General features: G+C 39.7%; 1 protein-coding gene across 2 annotated transcripts in view; it reads left to right on the top strand.

Annotated features, from left to right (window-relative positions):
• The first annotated feature begins 4,039 nt into the window (after positions 1-4,039).
• dscaml1 (Down syndrome cell adhesion molecule like 1) overlaps positions 4,040-24,090 on the top strand; it is a 183,845-nt gene continuing 163,794 nt past the window's right edge. For both annotated transcript variants that reach the window (XM_088346432.1, XM_088346431.1), the window contains exons 1-2: positions 4,040-4,242; positions 21,158-21,478. In XM_088346432.1, the coding sequence (XP_088202558.1) occupies positions 4,200-4,242; positions 21,158-21,478 (364 nt within the window). In that variant the 5' untranslated portion in view covers positions 4,040-4,199. The remainder of the gene's footprint in view (positions 4,243-21,157; positions 21,479-24,090) is intronic.

Raw genomic sequence — 24,090 nt, 5'->3', positions numbered from 1 at the left:
AGCTGTATGAGAAAGTGTGTTTGTGTGTCGCCAGGGGGCGAGTGCAGTAGGTTGGTCCTGCACAGCGGCGCCTCCGCTCTGGCAGCCATCTTGGAAGAGATTTTATCACCCTGGCATGTCGTTTTTTGAGTGTATGAACGCGTGGGCGTACCCATCTCCGATTCATGTCGTTCCTCTTCTACATTTTCATTCTTACGCTTAAATTTCTTCCATATCGGAATAAGAATAAGCGAGGATGCTCCGCCACCCCCATTTTTCCCCTCAACCCCTTCTCCTCATTATGCACCCGAGCTCATTTGAATGAATTAGCACGCCTTCCCTTTCCCGGGAAGACGCCACAAACGTCACACACGCTCACTTCAAGCTTAGCCGCCCGATAACACGTTGCAGAAAAACAGATGGTGGTCCTTGTTCTCGAATGCGAAGCTTCAAACAACATATTTTCATGCAGCTCGACACAAAGTTGGCATGAAGCTTCCGTGGAAGATGTCCGCTCATTCACTGTGTGCCTTCCTTTCAAATTTGACCTTGTTGAACTGTTTGTGGGCAGCGCCCGCCGTAATGCCAGCTACATTCTCGTTAACGTGGTCTTAGGGTGTTGTTAGGGCCTTAGAGGCAAGCTCTGATTGTCTGAGCATTAACATGCACATTTACTTGTCTCATCATGTTCGCGACGGAACCACCCTCCTCAAACATTTCCCCCACCCTTCTTTCTTTATTTGCATCCCTATCTCTAGGCAACGATCAATGGCGCCAGTGATGAAGATGACTCCTCCCGTTTTTGATTTTGGGTGTAAGCCGATGTTCGGCCCTGACACTCCTCTGTGACACTTAGAAGAGCCGTTTGCCTCTTCCCAGTTCGTACGTCAGCCCCGATGATGATCACTGTCGGATGGAGAGTATACAACCTGCTTGGTGCTGTCAGACCCATTCACATCACACTTTGACCAGCACAGTGCCCCCCCCCACCACCCCGGTCATGCAAATCCTGCCTTTCTGCAGGCTGCAGTTAAAGCTGTTGTCAATGAGAGCATGATACTCTTGACATACTATGTTGCCCTCTCATTTGTGTGCAGCTTTCCACTTTAAGCTCGAGGCCACTCATGGATATCAGTTTTCCACAATAGAGGTAAAGGGTTTTTTCCTCGATCCTGGCTTATACCCAAAGAAAGTTACAAACAAAATAGAATTAGATGATTTTTATCACTTTGTTGACATTAAATGTACCATTGAGTGCTTTTAAAGGTTAAAATATGTTACTGTCATTTAATAATTTCCCCATAAATAAACACTAATTGATTGCATTCGGAAAAACACACCCTCAATTTTTTTTTAATGTATCATTTTTTAGTCAAATTTTAATACACAGAACTTGAACAAGCAAATAGTTTTAATGAAAAACAAGCATGTATTGTCACAGTTGGCATGGCACCCAATTAGCCCCGCCCATGCGGCGCCACCTGCGGCTCGTTGACAGATTGGCTTCCCTTCTTTTTAAGCTCAGTGCTCTCACTCGCCATTAGTCAGTCCGTGAACGAACCTCTGCACCCGCAAGACGTGGGTTTTGACTTTGTCCGATTCCCTGCTTGTGTTTCCTGTCCGGTGTGTTCCCGTCTATTTTGTCCTGTTTTATATCGATCTCCAGTTTCGTTCCCCTCTAGTTTGTCCTGTTTAATTTCGATTTCAAGTTTTGATATCAATCCTGTTTGTCCCGGCCTGTCCAGTATCGACACCATCTGTCCGATATCTGCTCATGCTATTGGTATCGATCTCGTTGGCCCCTGGCTTTCTGTCATTCCACACCAGACTGCTGCCTTACGTCTTCTACCCAACAATCGCAGAATAACTGGCGTTTGGGTTAACGTGCATGACTGCCCCATTTCCTGTAAAATAAAAGCTTGTGTGAGAAATGTCACGCATTTGGGTTCTCCTCCTGTTCCAGTTCATGACATGTATCCTACACAAACAAAATAAGAAAGCTTCTGTGAATGACACTCATTGCAAATCACCATAATAGATGATGTGCACTTATTAAAAAACAAACAAAAAAAAGCCTTACTGTAGCATTAGTCTCCCAAAATAAATGTCCTATTGCTAATAGACTAAGTAAGAATGCCTCAGTCTTTCAAATCTAGGGTAATTGTTTAGAGAGGTCATTTTTTGTTGCTCTCCCGTACATGCTGCAAAAGTACATTTTTTTACAGTTTTGATTTTGTTTTTTATTATTGTTTGTTTAACAAAATCATAGCAAAGCAGACTTTTACTGTACACAAATATGACTCTTTTTTAGTGTATTTGGCTGCGGGGGCATGGTTTAGTTCACAGTCCATTTATAATTTCTGCTTGAATTGTATTAAAAAAAACATTTACGATTTTGCAGCACTAGTTCAGAGTAGAGCGTCTGAGACTGTGACGGGTGAAAGGAAATGAAATGCACTGCTCATTGGTCACCTGCAGAGGTGCTCTAGATTGAATTACTCAACTTGTTTATATATTGAAGAACAACATCATCTCATGAAGATGCCCATTGTGGCGTAGTTGTGGGCTCATCGGACGATGATGGCGCGTGGGTGTTATGTGTGCCACAAAGTGTGTGTTTTACCTGTTACATAATGAAGAGTGGAGGCAGCTTGCTTTGCTTTACCGGTCACACACTAGAGCGGCTCTTCAGTGGAAGTAAAAGAAGACAGAGCTCGCATTAGCGCACTTTCACAACATGATTTTTATTGTGTATGTGTGTGGTGTGTGTAGTTGGTTTGTTTGTATAGAGATATCGGATTTCACCTCTTTAATAACCAGGAAGTTTATTTTATAGGCAGCCTTGAAGTAGCATGAAATAAATGTGTAAGGCAAAATAATTTAGGCCACAAAGTAAACACTAATCTGTTTTTTCTTCTTTCTGTCTGTTTGTCCATCCATCAATGCATGCATGCATCCATCTTTCCACCCACCCATGCATCCATCATTCCATAGATCTGTCAATCCATCCTTCCAACCATGCATCCTAACTTTTGCCCATCCTTCCATCCTAATATTTGTCCATCCACCCATCCATCCTACGAACCAACTCCACTAAACCATGATTCCATCCATCCATCCATCCATCTATTTATACATCAATCTATTCATACATCATTCCATCCAGCAACCCATCTATCCATCCACCCATCCATACATACATCCATCTAATCATCCATCAGCCATCCATCAATACTTTTATCCAATTATTCATCCATTCTTGCATCCCTTGATATGTCACTCCATCCTTTCAACCATCCATCCGTCCATCCATAAATGTTTCCATCCATACATGAATGCATCAATTCCTCATTACATACATACATACATACATACATACATACATACATACATACATACATACATACATACATACATACATACATACATACATACATACATACATACATACATACATACATACATACATACATACATACATACATACATACATACATACAGGCAAATATTTTTCCATCCACAATTATTGCCATCTAAGGACAGCGATCATTGACTGGTCAATAATTAAGCAATCTAGTTATACGAAGCTGTGTACGCCAAATAAACTTTCTCAATCACCCCAGGAAATCGCATTGCCCCATCACTCAGGAACTATAGAAAATGCTACTGATGAAGTTCTCAGGTCTGCCATGTAAAAAGTGACACGTGTTTATGCGTTCATCATTTTTAAACAACGTTAACTGCATCTGACTGCAACTCCTTCATCCAAACATCAACACATACTCCAGCACTCGTAAATGCAAAGTTGTTGTGGGAGAGCAATACTTTTACATGGCAGAGCCGAAGCTCAAGTTGTGCTTTCCATGCGTGAAGTGCGTGCAAAGCGACATTGCATGCGTTTACGTTCCATCAGCGATCCGTGCGCTTGGTTCTCCATATCTCGACTAGGACACGGGGGGTGGAGCGACCACGCTCTGTCCCGGTAAGGGGAGGAGAGAACAGGCAGCAGAGGCGGTACTTTCTCCGCGGTTGGTTTGGCGGCGCGGGAGAGTGTGCGGGACCAGGGCTGGAGGAGACCTGCCAGGGGAAACTAAGGAACTAAACCAGACAGTCCAACAGGGACCCTCGCCTACCTGGGAGACCGGCCGCGCCGTGTGCGCTCTTCTTTGGAGTGGGGGGACTGCACCTCATTCCTTTGAACTATAACTGCTCTGAATGGCATGTGGCTTGTAACTTTACTTCTGCTGTATTCTTTGCAAGAAGGTAAGCAGTTCAAATGGATTCCTTCCGCACGCTGCATCTTGTCATTGCATGCTCAGGTTATTCATGTATTCCTTTTGTGGATGACTTTCTCGGTGTTGTGTGCATAAGATGCCCTAATTGTCGTATGTTTCGCGTGACAATTGGTATGTGTGTCAACTGGGCGAGTAAAGACAGTTTAGAAGACAAAGGTCAATGTGCGCTTGCTTTTAAGTGATGGGTGCTTGTAAGAGTGCGTAAAACGACCAAATGGCGCGTATATGGTATTTTGGATTTCCATCAACAACAGCCATTTCCTTTTTTTGCCAAAGGGTGTTGTAAATATGGAGACGATGAATAGGCAAGGGACGGCTGATAGGGATCACCTGGAGGGCGCGCGCATTCGCCCATCCATGCTCTATGGTTCCCTCACTTTTGGTTGCTTTACGCGTCAAATGACCAACAGTTTTTTTTCCAATGTTAGAACAAACCTTCTGTTTGAGGTTGTGTAAAAGGAATGCATCAATCCCAAGCAAATATTTCGAACACAAAAAAAATCATTTAGTTGTTTTCAATCGATTAAAAAGCTAAAACTGGTGCGTAAAAGCTGATTGTATGTGCTCCCATGGGGTGACCGCGTAGGGGTCATTGTGTTTTGACGGTTCATGTTTGAGCTGCTCCCTTATTACTAATTGAACTATTTTTGGGTGCTAAAATACTATGAAAGCCACTTTTAAGATACCGCTTTGTTAACATCTCATTTTATCGATTAACAAGCCAACAGGAGGGTGCGTGCATGCAGATGCAGTCGTTATCTGCCCTGCACTAATTATTCATCCTCCATTTTCTGTGGCACCAGATTCCACTGATTGGCTTCGCTCTAAATGCTGCAGAAGGGAGCTCCGTGTCCCTTGTTTGTCTTTGAAATCAAAATGTAATTTTTATGTGATCCTGGAGGCCCTTAGAAGCGTGTGAGGTCGCACAAACGATATTTTTAATTTTTGCTACTTTTGTTATTACGCACGCTTTATAAGCAAAACATTTGAAATTATAGCTGGTATTTTGGGGGAAAAGAGATGTATTTTTTTTTGATTGTGTCAACAATGGTGGGTGGCGTTTACGTGTTTCATTTTTAAGTTGTTCCTCGTTGGCCTTGGCACAGCCCTGTGTCACGCATGCAGCTGGCTTGGTAGTTTCTTTTCATGGGATTGCTAGGTGTTTTGGATCCCACATATTGTACATATCTCCCGTCCTGTGACGTGCCTAGATGTACTACATTCGTGCGTGTATGAGTGCACGTATGTCCGGAGCAAGGCTGGGGGCGTCAAGAAGCCGCTCGAGCGGAAAGAGTGCCTTGGATGAGAGAGATGGAGATAAAACAGTGGGAAACAAACTTCCATGACAGTTTTTTTTTCTTATCCCAACCACATCTTTTTGCACGATCCCCACATTTGCAGGTGCTGACTGTGCGTGTGTGTTTTGCGTGTGATTGGTTTAATCACGAGGAGAAAGGCAGCTCTTGCATGTATCACTGCGTATTTTTTACTGGGCCGCGCCTAGGCTGGCACACATCATTTTTCCTCTTTAATGTTGTTATTTAAAATTAATAGGGTGAATTATATTTTCATTAAATCTGTTAAGCAATGATGCATATGCAAAACCGTTCGTGTTTTATACCTTTTATACGTATCCTATGCAGAAGGGACGCAAGAGTTCGGGCCTGGAAGGCCACACAAGAGCCTTTAGGACATGTTAGAGTTCACTTACAATATATTTGTTTTCAATGTACTGACATAGTTTAGACAAAGCAACAATTCTGGATAAAAATGACCCGAGGTTCTTCGATGAGATGAAAGTCTCCCAGGGCGTGTTTGCGTGTGTTTCATTTGATTCCAGATCCTCTCATCAATTAAGCAAGTTTTGTGCTTTTGGATTTATTGGAGGACTTTTCATGTGCCCCCATTTTCGTGCAAGTGAAATCAGAAGACCTGCGGCGTTTTCCACGCATGCGTGTTAACATGCTTGTGCAGGAAGGGGGGAAACACTTAATTGCGAGTGATGAGTCATGTGGTGCAGATTTGACTCTTGAAAAGACGAGTCCATACTTATTTTTAAATCTTTGATTGCGACGATAGGTTACTTTGCTATGCGTAGTTGATTGGAAATGAATTCATACCGTGACGTGTTCAATTAGTCACCATGTCACACGAGAACGTGACAAAGTCTCATTGTACACTTCTCGGTGCATGGTGCAGCTGCCAGGGGGTGAGAGGGGTGGAGGGCTGCACGAGAACGGCTCCACAAAGGATATGTCACTCTCAGGTTAACTCGTCACTCACTGAGTATACTCTTATTTCTCGGTCAAGTGTCGGCGCGATGTGTTTGGCATTTGGATGATGCTGAAAACGCACATCCTGCGCGCAATGATTCAACCTTCCGCGGCAACACGTCTCGTACGCAGTTTAATCGCTTTGCTTATCTTACGAGCCCGATGTACTCATGAAATGAGCCATACGTTCCTGACCCCTGCTGTAGATACAACACGCTTATCATGACCTTGAGACCTTAACTTTCTGACCATTGAAACCAGCCCAGTTAAGAAACCAGTCCACTAAATTTAAAATTCATTGCCATTGGTGTGTTGCTGCACATACTTTGTTCATGAAAACATAGCTCCTTTTTAATTGGAAAAATCATTTTAGAAAGTAGTTTAATGTAAGACAGTGGGTCGTGGACAGTTAGCGGGCTGTGGGTCATTTGGTAGTGTTAGGAATTAAATGTTAAAATGTACCGTTTACCAAATTGTTCAAATTAGTTATCTGACTCCATTAACCAAACACAACCTGCATTCTCCTAACAATGTGTGCCCGTTTATTGATGGGAAAATATGGACAAGGGACCGGGATTTCCACACGGGGGCAGATTTAATTTCTTAAACAAATTAACTAAGTGAACTCCATCGAATTAGCCAAATTAGTGTTGCTCGAGTGTCCGTCAAGACTCCTCTCTCGATTCTCCCTCTCGATCTTCTGAAGTTCTTCCCTCGACCCACGTCTCTCCGCCAGCTGGTGTGCCGGCTCCTCCCATGGGCGTGCCAGGAAAGCCCCCTCGCCTCGATGTCTGGACCCCGAGGGTCTCTGCGTAACCAGGGCTCCTCTTGTGCCGGGAAGTGCTGATTATCATATCAGCCCTTATCCCAGTTCCCGTTGTTTCTGTAAACATCATTCTTCACAAGGTTGCATCGACCTTGCCCCACAGCTCAGCCAATGATTGTCTTTTGCATTTAAATGTAATTTATATTTGATCGTACAAAATCCTTTATAGTCAAATTTATAAAATCCATCAGTAGCCAGCTATATTTAAAGAAAAACAACTTGCTTCTTTTTTATTCCTTATTCAATCATGTATACATGCATTTTTTTCACCCAAAGTTCTAGTGCATGCTAATTGCATGATTACCGTAATTGAGCAATGATTGATCATTTGACAAAACATCAATTATCTCATGTGCTCAGCATTGGATGTAATCAAACTTGGACCGCAGCGATAAGACAGTCAATTTTATTTGTCAATTTCTCAAAATGTACTTGCCACGTAAGAAACAGAAATTCCGTTCCAAACTCCCCTATGCGTAGACAACAGTTGTCAACAATAAAGTTCTGATGCAGCAAATCTTAATCATTAGATCACTGGGAATGTAGATGACAAGGGAAAAGGCATTGCATTTTCATCTCATCATCACACTATTTTCTACTCACGGTGTCACATTGTACACATTGTAATCGAGCATTATGGAAAAGAGTTCAGCCAAACAACGTTGGACAATGGGGTACCATGAGTCAAAATAGTGTGATGATGAAATACAAACGAGTGCCTTTTCTTATGTCATCTAGATCCCTAGTGGTATAGTGATTACACAGTGGAATTGAGCATATTATTATTGTTAATATTATTATTAATGTCATTATTGGATCGGGTCACGAGTCAGACAATAAACTGATCCGTGTTACAGAAAAGGTTGCTGACCACTGATGTAAGTGATTACAAAGTGTCAGTCATAAAAAGGTGTCATGCCATATCAGTTGTTACACAGATCTCTACAACACGTATTTTTTGTGCATTTGGTCCATTTCTGTTTGCAATTTTAGTAAAATATATCCTTAAGTGCTGTTAGACCAGATATTTTTGTTTATTAATTCGTTTGATTTCTATTTAAACGTGAAGACATGCTGTATATTCATGGGGAATTGTACAAGTTGCATTAGCATTTCAACATTTATGTAAAACCAATGTACATTCTTAAATTCTTGATATAAAACTTAAAAAAATGAAAAAACACCCAATAAATGATTCCAACAAATAGTTAAATATTTACAATATTCAGCAACCTCACAACTTTTCTGTATGAGCAAGACATAGAGGGTACATTTGCACAACGTCTGAGATTGCCATGATACTCAGTGACACAGTAGAATTTTAGCAGGAATTTTTCATTACGTTGGTTGAAATTTTGGTTGACTAATATTGCAAAGTTAAGTTGCATTTTTAGTGGCACAATAATCAATTAGTCCATAACGGATCATTCTTCAATTATTATCTTTGACTTTGATTCACAATTTGCATGTTTTGAGACAATGTTTCATTTCAAAATATTTTGAAACATACAATCGAAATCTCTCACAAAAAATAGTCTTGGATTTTTGTTACCACACATTATAACATTTATAAACTACAGACTACGGGTCATATATGGCCCATGAGGCATTCTAATCTGGCCCGCAAAATGCAAATATACCTAAGACTTATAACATTGGTAAAATGGCGGCGCCCTCTGTTGGCTGCGGCTGCATCGGCTCGCTACAACGGGTCAGGTGTATCGACATTTCGTTCTGTGTACATTGTTACAAAGAATGACAATACAAAGGAAATTATTATTATTATTATTATATGTATGTATATATACTACATATGCAGGGTTGGGTAGGGTTACTTTAACTTGATTACTTTCAATTACTTTTGGATTACTCCAATACCAAATATGCTAAGAAACTAAATATGAATAAAATGGTGACTCATAACATGTGGTAAGCTATCTCTCCTGGCTTTGATCTCTTTGATCTCCTGCAAAACTAACATAAAGTACGACAGAAACAAAATGAAAATAAATCCAAACAGCTTGCCAACATCATTTTTGCCGTTTCTTGTATTCCGTTACTCCCCAAGCCTGCACAAAATTTAGTAATTTTATTCATATTTAGTTTCTTTTGTCTTTTATTTGGTATTGGAGTAATGAAATGAAATGAAATAATCTGCATTTCTATAGCGCTTTTGAAGTCAATGACTTCCCAAAGCGCTTTACAATGTGCTCCACATTTCCCAATAGCGGCCTTGCAGCCATGTAAGGTGCTAACCTGCTTATTGGGGGTATTAGGGGTTCAGTGTCTTACCCAAGGACACTTCGACATGTAACACGGAGGAGCCGGGATTCGAACTGGGATCCCTTGATCCCAAGACGAGCGCTCTACCTCCAAAAGTAATTGAAAGTAATCAAGTTAAAGTAACCCTACCCAACCCTGTACATATGCTGCTTCTAGATGTGTGCACTAAGCATTTAACCAATCACGTTTCAGAATTAATTGTCGCTAGGCTCATAAATCTGCCCATGGGCCTGCAATATTTTATATGCAGGCGTCCCTGCAGCATGACATTACTGTGATATCGCTGTTGCTTCTGCCAATCAGATTTCATATAGGTTCAAATGTAGATTCTGGAAGGCCTAGGAAAATGTTACTGCTCTTACAAAAATAGGGGGCGGTAATTCACTAAAACGACTGTGCCACCAACCCACTGTGGCAGTGTGTTGTTTTGACTTGATATTATTTTTTTCAACCCACAATGGTTAAATGAGGACATGTTTTTTGATAAACGCTGTCACCAAAAAACAACTTATGTACATATGTCTGTAACGGAAAAACATATTAAGTTATTCAGATAACGCTAGCATAAAGATCATGCTTACCAAACTATCATTTTCACTCCAAATCACCAAACACAATGAAATATTCGTCCTAGGAGTTACTTTTACCAGTATACAACTCTTTTTAGGACAATTAGCCGCTTCACTTCCATTTTCCGTTTCGAAAAAATGTCAACCCATAACAGGGCTTGGTGGAAATCATTAAAACAGGCCTAGAGCGCCCTCTTGCTGTTTAGTGTGAAAATATCATGTGAGATACTATACAGTATTGGCAATTTTTTTTATAAGTGATATAAAATGTGTTAATAATTTAGCATATAAGTCCAGTGTGTAAGTGGAACCTCTAGCCTAACTATGAAAAAAATTGTGACTTATATAGTTGTGTAAATATGTGTATATATATATATATATATATATATATATATATATATATATATATATATATATATATATATATATATATATATATATATATATTGTTATATATTTATGTATACATGTATGTGTATATGTATATAATTGTCTGTGTGTGTGTGTATGTTTATGTATAGATAGATGGATGGATAGAATGTATAATGGGAAAAAGGACTAAGTACTAACAAAAAGTTTTTATTGCTGTTTTGGTGCCACATTGTTTCCAGTGTCCTGCAGTGTATAATCAAATACAAAATGAAATCATTCTCTGCATGTATATGTATTCATTATGGCATATGCAATACATTTAAGAGGCCTACATTACTTTTTTCTTTCATGTATTTGAGACTGAGCATGAAATGATACGAAATAATCTAATGAATATTTTGTTTGCCTCCTGGCTTGGGCCCTCTGCCAAATTTAAAAAAAACAGTGGTGCCCTCGACTCAAACAGTTGACCCATGAAAGTAGATCTATTATTCTTTGAATTTTTTTGTACGTATCACCACAAACACATTTTTGGGGGGTATTTTGAAAGAAATATCCTACCAGTAATAAAGAAAAGCTGAGACCATTTTCAGACTTCTCACCCAAAACTAATAGTTGTAGAAATATCATCCATCTATCCATCCATCCATCCATTATCTGTACCGCTTATCCTCAGTAGGGTTGCGGGGGCGCTGGAGCCCATCCCAGCTATCTTCGAGCAGTGGGCAGGGGTCACCCTGAACTGGTTGCCAGCCAATCGCAGGGCACACAGGGACAGACGATTCGCTCGCTCATTCACACCTAGGGACAATTTGAACCGGCCAATTAACCTCATATCTATGTTTTTGGAATGTGGGAGGAAACAGTAGGAAACCCACGCAAGCACGGGGAGAACATGCAAACTCCACACAGTAGGTTTGATCTCCCGACCTCAGAACTGTATCGCACACGCGCTAACCTCTGTGCCGCCGTGCTGCCTGTAGAAATATCGATGAAATTAAAATCATCAGCTGGAAGTTTTGTAATCGACTTCTTTTTTTTTTCATTTTAATCTGGTCTTGAAGCTGACTGTTGGTAATAGGTTGAACCCTCACATTTTGACAAACATCAAACAATTACGCTGCCTGTTTTTCTGTCCCGCTCACCGGGAAGCGATTTATGACCACATTTCTGACTGAGCTCTGGGGGAATTATAATAATAATAAAGTGCCTCTAACAAATGTGGCATTCTTCTCCATGGTAGAAATCATCCTTTTGAAATGGGAACTGTGTATATTTTTGAACGCTGAACTGGCTGCCGAATGTTCTACTGACACTGCATAAAGTGTTTACTGGGGTTGTTTACCACCCTCTGTGCATGTGTGTTTGCGTGTATGTGGGTGTGTTTCTGTCCCGAATATATTTACCGGGAAAGGAAATAGCACGTTTTGTAAAACACTTCAAGCTTTTCCATCCAACCCAACATTTGGAGATATTGTATTATCAATGGAAAATTCCTTCCTCCTTTTCCAAGTACACCTTTTGCGGTGTAGGATGGACTAAAACAAATGTGCTATTATTTAGCCTACATGCTACCTGACACACTTGTACGATTATTTGTATCCCCTTTCCAACAGACTTACTCATACACATACTTCTAAGTGCATTTTAAATCTACTCTTAATATTTTGTGGATATGTTTGAATGCAATTTTCAGTGTGGAGGAGCGATCTTTTAGTTTTTCCAAGCTGGTGATAAATCTCACTCTAAGTGTGCATGTGTGAGTGTGTGAATTAAAGTAGAAGAAACGGAAAATGCTGAATTATGCACAACGGCTCGCCATAGGTGTCATGCTAACTGACTGAACAGAAAAAAACATCCACATCTTCATTCACATTCACAACACCTATGTCTTTCTCCGGACCTGCAGGGGTCAGAACAAAAATTCGTAAAAAAAAAGAAAAAGAAAATAAAAGATCCCTACTTCCTGTCTGGTAATGGCAACTTCCTGAAGACAGCCATATTGGCTATGAAATAACATGTGCACCAGAGACAAATCAGGCAAAAAGTTTGTCTATAAAACCAAGCAAAGGGTGGGCGGCAGTAGCTCAGGAGGTAGTGATCGTTTTAGGATTAAGGGATCCCAGTTCAGTTGTCCATGTTACATGTTGAAGTGTCCTTGGGTAAGACACTGAACCCCCAATACCCCCAATAAGCAGGTTAGCGCCTTACATGGCTGCACAGATCACGACCGTTATTGGGAAATGTGAAGCACAATGTAAAGCGCTTCGGGAAGTCATTGACTTGAAAAGCGCTATATAAATGCAGATCATTTCATTTTATTTCAAAGCTTGATAAAAAGCTGGGAATACAAAGATCCTCTATTTGAAGGTCAAACACAACTGGTTGGATATTGACTTTACAAATATACTAGTTGATGAATGAAGAAAGGAAACACTTTCAATCTCTGAAGTGGTCGATTTGTGTTCAGGCTTTGTTTGCAATTGGTTACTTAAGGTAAATAATAGAAATATTGAAAGTATAAATGTTTCACTTTCCTTCAGTTTGTAGTTTTACTGTCATGTTTAGTCAGAAGAGTTAATATGGTTTTGACTAATTGCTCAAATTATTTGTGATTTTTGGGATGTTGAGGCCAGATCTTATTTTGTCCTATGTTTAGATATAATCAGTTAAATGACTTCTGTGCACGGCGGCGCAGTGGTTAGCGCTTGTGCGGCACAGTTCATGTCTCGGGAACCTGTCGTGGGTTCAAATCCAGCTCCAGACTTCCTATGCGGAGTTTGTATGTTCTCCCCGTGCTTGCGTGGGTTTCCTCCGGGCACTCCGGTTTCCTCCCACATTCCAAAGACATGCATTTCAGGTGGATTGGCCGGTCCAAATTGTCCCTAGGTGTGAATGAGCGAATGAGCTGTCTGTCCCTGTGTGCCCTGCGACTGGCTGGCAACCAGTTCAGGGTGTCCCCTGCCCACTGCCCGGAGTTGGCTGGGATGGGCTCCAGCCCCCCCGCGACCCTAATGAGGATAAGCGGTATGGCTAATGAGATGAGATGAGACTTCTGTGTACATTGATTGATTGGTTGATGCATGTTTAATGGTTATCTGAGTTCCTTGCCTTTAAGTTTTGTTCAATCTCAACTAGTCAACAGGCAATATCCTCCACCGTACATATTCATAGTCCATTTCATAAGCACTACAAACCAGTGCAAAGATATTTAAGTTCACATTGAACACATTAAAAAAAGTTAAAAGAAGTGAAGGTGAGAAAAAAAGGCGTCAAAAGCTCACCCAGCGGGTGCTCCTACTTCAATGACTTTGACCTTTTTTATTATAATCATGGCATCCATGCTTGAAGAAATCAATCAAAATACATTTCGTGAGCACTCCTCTTTTAAAGAAGGAGGTATGATGCAAGCGATACCAGGACACATGAGGTAAAGTGTCGAATAACTATGTATTCATGATTAGTATTGATATCTTGACCCTAATGAGACATTCCTCATAACACTAAATTAAGCTTGGTTCCCATTCCAGAGCTTAATGCTTAATTCAAAATACTTGGGTGGAATCTCATGTTTTTGTGAGATCGTTCACATATCCAACTTGTTAACCATTGCACGTGTGAACGCCACAAAGTCCCATGTGCGCACAGGAGGACATGTGACATCACACGCAATGTGCTCAGTGTTTACGTAAGTACTCATGGATGCTAATGGCGGAGTGGCAATTTGAAAGTTTTTGTGCTACTAGTGGCTGAGTTCTCCCCCCAAATATTAATTAAATCAAAAACCTCAAATTCCCTCCATTGAATGCCCTCCATGTTTTTGTCCGCCATGGTTGTCGATTTCTTCGCCTCCTCCCGCATTCTTGAATGAAGAATAGTGACCTGCATGTTGCAATAATGCATCTTTCTGTTCACACAGCAGTCACATTACAAACGATCAGATATGTACTGAATTGAGAGCCACGTATAAAAGTGGTCTGGGTCTGGTTTGAACAAAATCAGATATCTGCCGTTCAGACGGACATTAACAGATCGTATTCAGGTCAAGTTTTCGCAAAAAAACTAGATATAGTTCTGCAGTTTGAACCTAGCCTTTAATATTTTTGGGACTCTATTTTTAGGAGACCTTTGAAAGGATTATTTTTTTTCTTTTTTAATTATAGAACACACGATGCATATACCTAAATCTGTTTACTTACTGTCAATAGTTCTAATTAAAATTGGCAAAACCTTTGACAACACTTCTTGCAATGTAACTTTTAGTTGGTGCTAAAAATGATCGTAAAACATATGAAAAAAAGTTTTGTAGCCTACCTGCATTTTTGTTTGACAGTTTTTGTTTTGTTTTTGCAATATTTGGTGTATAATATAACTGAGGTGATTAGATGAATGAGTCAGGAGGTGGGACCAGTCAGTGAATGTATGTAATATGTAATGTTTTTGATTTTTTTTGCAAACTTGGCACGGCCTTTAATAGAGTGCCACCATACCTACCATAATTAATGTAATTGATACAGCCACTAAATACACAAAGATAGCTAGCAATTCAGGATGCAACCGCAAGGTAGCCTGTCAACGGACCAACTTCAATGGGCATTACTAATGTTGCTAACGCCGACATTACTAATGCTGGGAGTTACCTGCAACTGCTTGTCCTTTGCCCTCCTAGCAAGTGGCAAGCTGTCTTTCTATCACAAGGTTGATGAAAAGAAAATTTCCCGTAAAACTGTACAAAAAACATTTCATGAATTTTGCACTATTTACACAAGTATCTTTTCCAGCCAGTTCCTCTACCCAGATAAAGAAGATCTACTGCTGGCTCATAAAACGCAAGTCATACAAATCAACCTCGCAAATCTGGATGAGTAATGAGGATAGAAGCGTTGGTTTCATATTTGACCCAAACTCTAATTTGCCATTCTGTTTTTATTTGATATTTTTGAAAGTTTACTGCGAGGAGGCTCGCGTTTTATGTTGTCGTTATGCTGGCACTTTCCCCGGAGGCCGTAATCTGCGTAGGCCTCTTTTCCATGTGTGCGAGTGTGTTACGAACTCGGTGACCTGGATTTGTAGGGTAGGACAAAGCGATTAGCATTACACATCATAAGCTGTTGATTTGAGGAGGTTTTGGCTGATTTTTATGGTTTGAGCTATTTTGGATGACCTCACCGGATGGTTTATGGTTTGTTTAGATATGACTGGATTATTGTGTTAAAAGCGTATACTGTCAAAATGCACGGACTGGACATATCTGAGGGAAATTATCTAGTTTGAAAAATAATTACATGAGATCGTTCGTAGCTGGGTTACATTTTTTGAGTAATGGAAGACTTCACTTTGGTGTCATCTTGTAAGTCTTTTAGAATTTAGAATAGAACTTACTTTTTATTGTCATTCTTTTGTAACAATGCACACAGAACGAAATGTTGATACACCTGACCCGTACAGTTAAACTGTAACAAGCTGATGCAGCCGCAGCCAAACAGGGCGCAGCCATTTTTTAGGTGACCAAAACCCCCAATTCCAACCCTTAATGCTGAACGCCAAGCAGGGAGGCAAAGAGTACCAATGTTATAAGTCTTGGGTATGACTTGGCCGAGGCTTGAACCAGCGACCTCCCAGTCTCAGAGCGGGCGCCCTACCATCTAGGCTACCAAGCTGGTTAATTCTGTAGTACTAGTCCATAAAATTAATTTAGCCAATCATTAGCACATCTTTGACCATTTTCCTCTCATGTTAAACAAAAAAAATTTGGACTTACTGGTGAGGGTGGAATTTAAATAAGGTGGTTTTAATGGGGAAAAATGCCAGTATTGGTGGGTTACAGCCTTTTTCACAATGCTAACATTTGTGATTAAAGTCCGTGTTATCAGTATTAGCTGATAAATTATTTAACATTAACTACTAAATTTATGGTAGCAGTCAAAAGGATGCGATCGAATTCAGTTGCGCGACCTGTTGCTATTTTATTGAAGTTTACTCTAAACGCAGGCCAGAGAAGATCTTTCAATTTTTTGAGATCAGGATGCTGTTTAGGTCCTAAACTCATTCAATGTCATAACGTATACATACAGTGCCAAAACGTAAAAATGTTTTATTCTTGTTAAAAAATGTGATCATCAGGAAGTAAAAAGCTTCTGGGAAGGATTTTAGATTTTTTAATTTTTTTTCATTTAAGACGGCAGGAATGGCTTTGATCAGATATTTGTCCACACACTGAGGACACACCCTATTCTTAGTGTAGCTTCCTGTATCCAGTAATTGAGAGTGTGCACGTGGCCCATATGGCAGGGAGGCATAGTGAAGCAGTGCGGTGAGAAAAGCTCAGGTATGAATAAGTGCAGTTAACACTTCAACAGAGCTTTTTTCTTCCTAAGAAAAATGATGAAGTCCCTTAATTATTGTCAAAGAAGAGAAGGATGACATTTCCTGCACGTCAGCAGGAATGCAGTCGTCTTGGTGACCAAAATTGTGTGATACCTATACTGGAAACATGAGCATTGTTCATCTATCTCATTTTGCAAGAAAAGTGCTATTGCGTTTATGGAAAGTGTCGTTAATATAATGTAGGTATCAAAAATGTAATAAAGCATCATAAGTGAAACTACAGCTTGATATTCATCATTTCACAAATAGCTGTTTTCCTTAGAGGCTTTCTTTAAAACGAGTATTTTCAAGAAACTTGGCAATTTTCAACTTTTGTTTACGGAACAATGGTAAAGCCAAAAACATCATTATTTTTCTATAGAAAGATAAGGGTTGAAGCATTCTATCGATACGTCTATATAGCGACACAACAAAATTTTCTGTGCAACTTCAGAAACGAGTCAAAACAGCAAAAAAAAAAATGGTGCGATGGCTTTTCCCATTTTAGAATATTGAAAAAGTTTTTAACTGTGTAATATTGTCATATCGGCCACTCCTTCTTTTGAAGGTCTACTTCCCCTAATGTATTCCTATTGATTTTTTTTTTACATTAATCATATTGTTAACAAGTACTGTAATTAATATATTATATATGTGTATAAATATATATATATATATATATATATATATATATATATATATATATATATATATATATATATATATATATATATATATATATATATATATATATATATATATATATATATATATATATATATATATATATATATATATATATATATATATATATATATATATATATATGTATATATGATGTATGTATGTATGTATGTGTGTATAAATATATAATAAACACATTTTCTTCACAAAATTCATTCCATTAACCCGGGTGGGATGCGAGTTCCTCACCCACAAGTGCTCTCCTTGGTGCTGAAATTGTAAATCCCCTGCACTGCAACAGTATGAATACAAACACTAGATTAAAGTTGACCACAATTATGATTTTGAATTCCAGGACAAAGGAACTCCTCCAGCTTTTGCGGGAAAGGGCCAAATGCTGAGACTTGCCTATTGTCACGTGCTTTGCCAATCACAGCCTTACCCTACGCATGAACCCGTGACCAGTGTGTGTTAAGACTTAGTGAAGGATCTTTATGTCCCACCAAGACTGTTGTGTCACATCAACCATGTTCTATTGACACCCGCACATACATCAGGCATAGGGAAGTTGACAACCGGCCCCCAGCGATTACTGACTAGATAGACTTTGTGTGTGGCAAATGTGTAAAAGGAGATTACGTGGGCTTAGCACTTTGCGTCTGGCATACAAATTCATCACAGTTGGTGTTATGGTGGGAAGTCAGAGTAGCTTTATATAGTGATAATGAAAGGTGAAAATTGTATACCAATCACATTGCCGTGTGAAGGCTCACAGTATCTTGTAGACTGCACAGATATATAAAGCCTTTTTATGGTAATTTATTGTACACACTGAAGCATTTTAGTCGAAATAATTTTGGATATTTTTACTTATTTAAGAACTATTTATGATTAAGACTGTACTCAGATGAAAACATCTCTTTGTTTTTAAGGATTTCTATGGTGCACAAAGTTACTGATTGCGGAGGGAAATGGGAAAAGAACGTTTCTGTAAAGTGTTTCACGATAATTGGTTTGCTTTCGGACTTGAGTCCCTGCGTCTTTGTTCACAATTTGTGAAGTCAGTAGAAGTAGAATCATGGGCATGAATTACAAGACTCAAAAACACTTATGGATATTTGAAATAGTTTGCTACTGTGATGAAAGCAAGGTTGCTCATCCCAATCTAGGGAGAATTTTCTTCAGACGAAACTGGGATGTTAACCAGGGTGGATATAATCTAAACATAGTTCTAAATAACAATCACTGTTAGCACAAATGATTCTCATTTGTCTTTGGAAACGAAGTATTGTATAGCCTTCCAAACTATTTGAAATTGTTTTGGACTTTATCAAGAAATCCTTAAGATACTGGGTGGCATGTTCACTCATCTTAAATACACGTTCGAAGGTCGTTGTTTGTCAGTCTGTCTATGTGTTCATTAGATAGTGCCACACGTTTTGTAGGTTGGTAGACCCCTAACAAACAATGAATGCTGTTTTAAAAGAATATATGACAATACATTGACATGGAATGGAAATACAAGGTTTTACTGTAAAGTGACAGTGAAAAGTGTGGAACATATGTCTCTTGTAGGGAAACCATTCATCCTTGTTCTTGCTATCAAAATTTTCAGGCTTTCACTTAATCACTGGTTATTAATGACACCCTTTTGAAGGCGACGAGCTTTTGAAATTAGCACCTAAATGACATGATATAGAGTCTTTCTATCTCCATTCATGCATTTAAGCCACCACCTCATTCTCTCTTGAGAGGGAGAATTAAAAAGATAGTGCTAATCCAGGCATTGTTGTCGAAACCTAGGAAAAAAAGGGATTAATTCAATATCATAGACTGAGAGGAGAATTTGCTAGGGGCGGATGAAGAGGGTGGCAGGGGTGTGCCATCTTGGTCTCGCGCCTAATCATGTTTAGCTTGTCCCTTCTCTGCAAACGCTGTGTGACCCCCAAAACGCTAACATACATGCTTTTGGATATTTTACATGCCTGTGGATATTATATATTACCTAAAATGTACATTTTATGTAAAGTGAAGTGCTCTTTTAAAGATTGTTTTAATTTGATCAATGCCATTTAAGGGACATCAAATTAGAAATAGCTTGATGGGATATAGATAAATACACACTGTAAATTCACTCTGTTGGTGCTGAGCAGCGTTGAGAAAAAACAATTAGTTACCGTTTCTAATGACTTCATTTAAAAAAGGTTTATTATGTTTCCCCCTGGATAAATTACACCCAAAAGTAGTGCATTACTCTGAAAGTGACTATGTAGTTACACAGTACTATGTATACTCACATTGAAGCCGACCCACTAAAACTTATTAAATATAGATAGCCACATAAAGAAAGAAACAGAAGCAAACATAAACACCAACCTGTGGAATCATTGAAGCCCTTATATTTCTGGTATAATCTTGAGAGCTTGCAAAAACACACTCCATATCCCTTTTGTCTATATGCTTCAAACAACTCGAATATTTTTTCCTCTTCTGTTGAGTACTTTACAAGACGTTTTCTTTTTGCTCTAGGCACGGTGTATAGCAAAAATAATTTTACAAATAATTTTTTTTAGAATTTGAGTGGTCAGCACGTTTGCAGCACAGTTCTTTGGGGTTCTCTTCGTTCTTGGATGGGTTTCCTCCGGGCACTCTGGTGTCCTCCCACATACTAAAAAACATGTATGTCAGGTTAATTGGCCTGTCCATATTGTCACTAGGTATGAATGAGTGAGTACGTTGTCTGTCTCTGTGTGCCCTACGACTGGTTCAGGGTATCCCCTGCCCACTCCCCGAGGACAGCTGGGATGGGCTCCAGCACCCCTGCAACCCTACTGAGGATAAGCGCTGCGGATAAAGGATGGATGGAATGAATAGATAGAATTCAGAACACATTTACTATAAATTCTGTGCTTATGTTTGCCCCAGTGATTAAATTGGTTTGTTGTTCCTGTACAAGCCACGCCCCCTCTCCACATGCTCCCTACCTTCGTACACACACAAACAAAAATGTACATTTAACTTACCCCCAGCTTTCAGTATTTTAGTTTATAGTTGTAAATACAGCTTAGATGAGAGTATCTATGGTCGTGAGTATATCAGTAGGGATGAATTATTGTATACTCTGATTGAGATGGTGCCGCCTCAACTGTATTGAGTTGTTGTTTGTAGCGTCATGTCAACTTCTATTTGATGACATAATTAGTTTTGGCATGCTAGTGGATTAACTATTTATTAATATGTCCTGAGAGCGGGAGGAACAAGTACCGAGTAGAAAGCATTGAAATTTGTGAATTTGTTTTTGATGGGTATTGGAGTAATTTACGATGTTAAAATGCTGTTTGAGCTTCAAATTGTTATTATCAATCCGTTGCTGTACTTGTTACTGAGGAAAGTAACTGTGTTTCAGGAAGGCGTTACTTTGTAACTCCCAACACTGGTGTTGACGATCACTCTGACTTGTTTGTCCTTGCGCAATAGTGACACATATGTCCCTTTCTGTCTCCCGAACAGTCAACAGTGAGGATGTTGTCTCCACGCGGCTGTACTTTGTGAACGCCTCCCTGCAGCGGGTGACCTTCTCCAGCTCCGTGGGGGTGTCCCTGCCCTGCCCCGCGGGCGGCGCCCCCCATGCCGTCCTGCGGTGGTACCTGGCCGCCGGAGACGACATTTACGACGTGCCCCACATCCGCCACGTGCACGCTAACGGCACCCTCCAGCTCTACCCCTTCTCTCCCTCCGCTTATAACAGCATTATCCACGACAACGAATACTTCTGCACCGCCGAGAACCAGGCGGGGAAAATTCGAAGCCCTAGCATACACATCAAATCAGGTAAGGCTAAAGACTAGAAAAAAATATCTCACATTTTCCCCTGAGCAAAAATATGGCAAACAAGATTATTTTATCTGTATCTTTATTTTTGTTCCATTTGTTCTTTTGTTACATCCAGTATAGGGGCCCTTTCTATTCCTATCAGTGTAGATTTTCTGGCAATCGCTGGCTTAGATTCAGTGGATATTTTTGCTAAGAGCTGCTAGCTGATGATGCTAGCTAATTTTAGCGTCATGGTTATGGCAGCCAGCATTAGTGGGAAGCACCGGCCATTAAGTTCAAAGTCAGAAATTAGGGTTCCTACAGGTGTTTGAAATCCTTGAAAATAATTTAATTTTAATGTCGTGTATTCAATATTTGATTAAGGCTTGAATTTTGAGTGAAGTGCTTGTAAACACTTGAAATTGTTGCCATGTTTAACAACAAGTCTGCTTAAAAAGGACACTGACACTACTCTCTGGTGGCTTTACTTTGACATCGCATTTCTTCCTTCTTTATTCACGGTAGTTGATTTATATTGTATGGCATTGTCCTACGAAGTGTCAGTGCTCACTGCAGCTTAACAGGGCATTATGAAACGTGTGTTAGTGCAAGGATTTCGTTTCAATATGGGCATTTATTATGGGCCATACAAACAATTAGGGTAGCATTTCCCAGTGGTAAATTGTAACATAAATAACTTCATGCTACTGAAAATGTAAGCTACATATAACTGCACAACACCTATATTGGGATATTTGTCTAAATACTATTTACACACATATTGTTTGGATCCACATTTGCTTAGGGTTCCCCAAAGGTCTTTAAAAATTTAAGCTGTTCTTAAATTTGAAATAAAAGACTTGAAAAGGTCTTAAATTTTGTCTTAAGAGTTCAATTTAAGACTTATAATGTTGCATTTTTTCTGTCTTATCATTGTATGACAGGTAAACTAAAAAAAAGTATTAACATTGTGTCACTTTTATCAATCTCTGACCGATACATGCAGATTTTTTAGCTTTACCTACAGTCAGTCTGTTACCCGTCGTTGTCTTCAGAGTAACCTTGGGACGGTAAAGTGTATGATAAACTCATTGTGGTTGAGTGTTTTAAAGTTTAACTGGGTTCAGGCTGTTCCAGGGAATGAGTGGGAGGGGTTGCCCAATCGTCTGGTGCGGCGGGATAACGGCAGCAGTTGGGCGCGGACCTCCGTCACAGGGCCGCCCAGCTGACATCCCAAACCCATCGCAGCAGCCACCCCAGAAAGTGCCCTCATACTCGATCCCGTCCTCCCAACAGTTTGGCACGTTAGTCACCTCGGGGCCCGGGTCGGTCTTTTCCTTTCCTCGTCACCAACCCTTATGCTGACTTGCTCATGGCCACCATAGTCCCGCATTTACTCCAGGCCTGACCGGGTCCAGGTCGGGTCGGGGCCAGTCCCCCCTCGGTCCCAGCGCCAGACTGCGCTGGGGTCCATCACGGGATGGCGCCAGTCTCCTGCATCTATATACCTGAATAGGTGTAAAGTTTGCCTTCGATTTGATTGGATGTGGTCTTGAAAAGGTTTTAAAAAGTCCTATTTTAAATGGAAAAATCCTGGGCGAACCTTTTTGCTATTTACTCAGATCTCAAAATAAATGCAAGATTAAAAATCACAAATGTAAATCAGACTTATTTGTAGATATGCAAAGTGCATGATTCAAATTAGATTTATTTTTTAATGCTACTGGAAAAATTACAAATTTTGCTATAAAGTCCTTAAAAGTGCTTGAAATTAGCCAATAAAAAGGTATTTGCATACAGTTCAAATTAGGCCTAATCAAGATTGCTGTAGAATATGGGTTATCTAAAACAAAACCCAATGTTTTTTTGTTTGAATATTGTCTACATTTGCTCTTAAGCTACATCAGGGGTTAGGGACCTAGGGACCTTTTTGATACAAACATTTTACCTCTCTCGCTCTCTCTCTCTCTCTCTTTCTCTCTCTTGCTCTCTCTCTATCTCTCTGTCTCTCTATCCATCTCTCTGTCTCTCTGTCTCTCTATCCATCTCTCTCTCTCTCTCTCTCTCTCTCTCTCTATCTATCTCTATCTATCTACTGTATAATTACTGTATATAATCAGTGCATTTTTGTTTTATTGTGTGACAATTGGTAATTTAATAGAATTTATGGAATAAAAATAATGCTAGAGTCTGTGTCCCACATCAACAAATATACCCCTTTAAACTTGTGTCCCTCCCACAATTAATTGAGGCTCTTTATTACTTAGTTTTTTTCCTCAATATTGGCTTAAAAAGAAGGTGCAACTTTGTTAAAATGTCACAAAAATTGCAAACAAAAAGTATATTTTTATTCATTTTCATTTAACTTTCATGTGCGCTTGACTGGCGTTTTGGGGTATTTACAGTTTGTTCTTCAGGTTTTTACTGTAAATATAGATTGTTTAATGACCTTTCGTACAGAAGATTCCTTAGCAACGAACAGCCAAAACGGAGTCTGTTTGTGTTGACTCTAAACTGTAGTTGGAACCTTGCTCTTGATATACTGGACCGAACCGATCGCATTATCAGTGATACATCGGCCTTGCATGCTCCAAACTTGACTCTTTGCTCATCAGAATTGAAACGCTTTA

The sequence above is a fragment of the Urocampus carinirostris genome, chromosome 10 (assembly GCF_059441175.1).
Source record: "Urocampus carinirostris isolate Australia breed hairy pipefish chromosome 10, RoL_Ucar_1.0, whole genome shotgun sequence".
Taxonomy (NCBI): domain Eukaryota; kingdom Metazoa; phylum Chordata; class Actinopteri; order Syngnathiformes; family Syngnathidae; genus Urocampus; species Urocampus carinirostris.
Note: the sequence above shows the minus strand (reverse complement) of the source record. Positions and strands in the feature narration are given on the sequence as shown.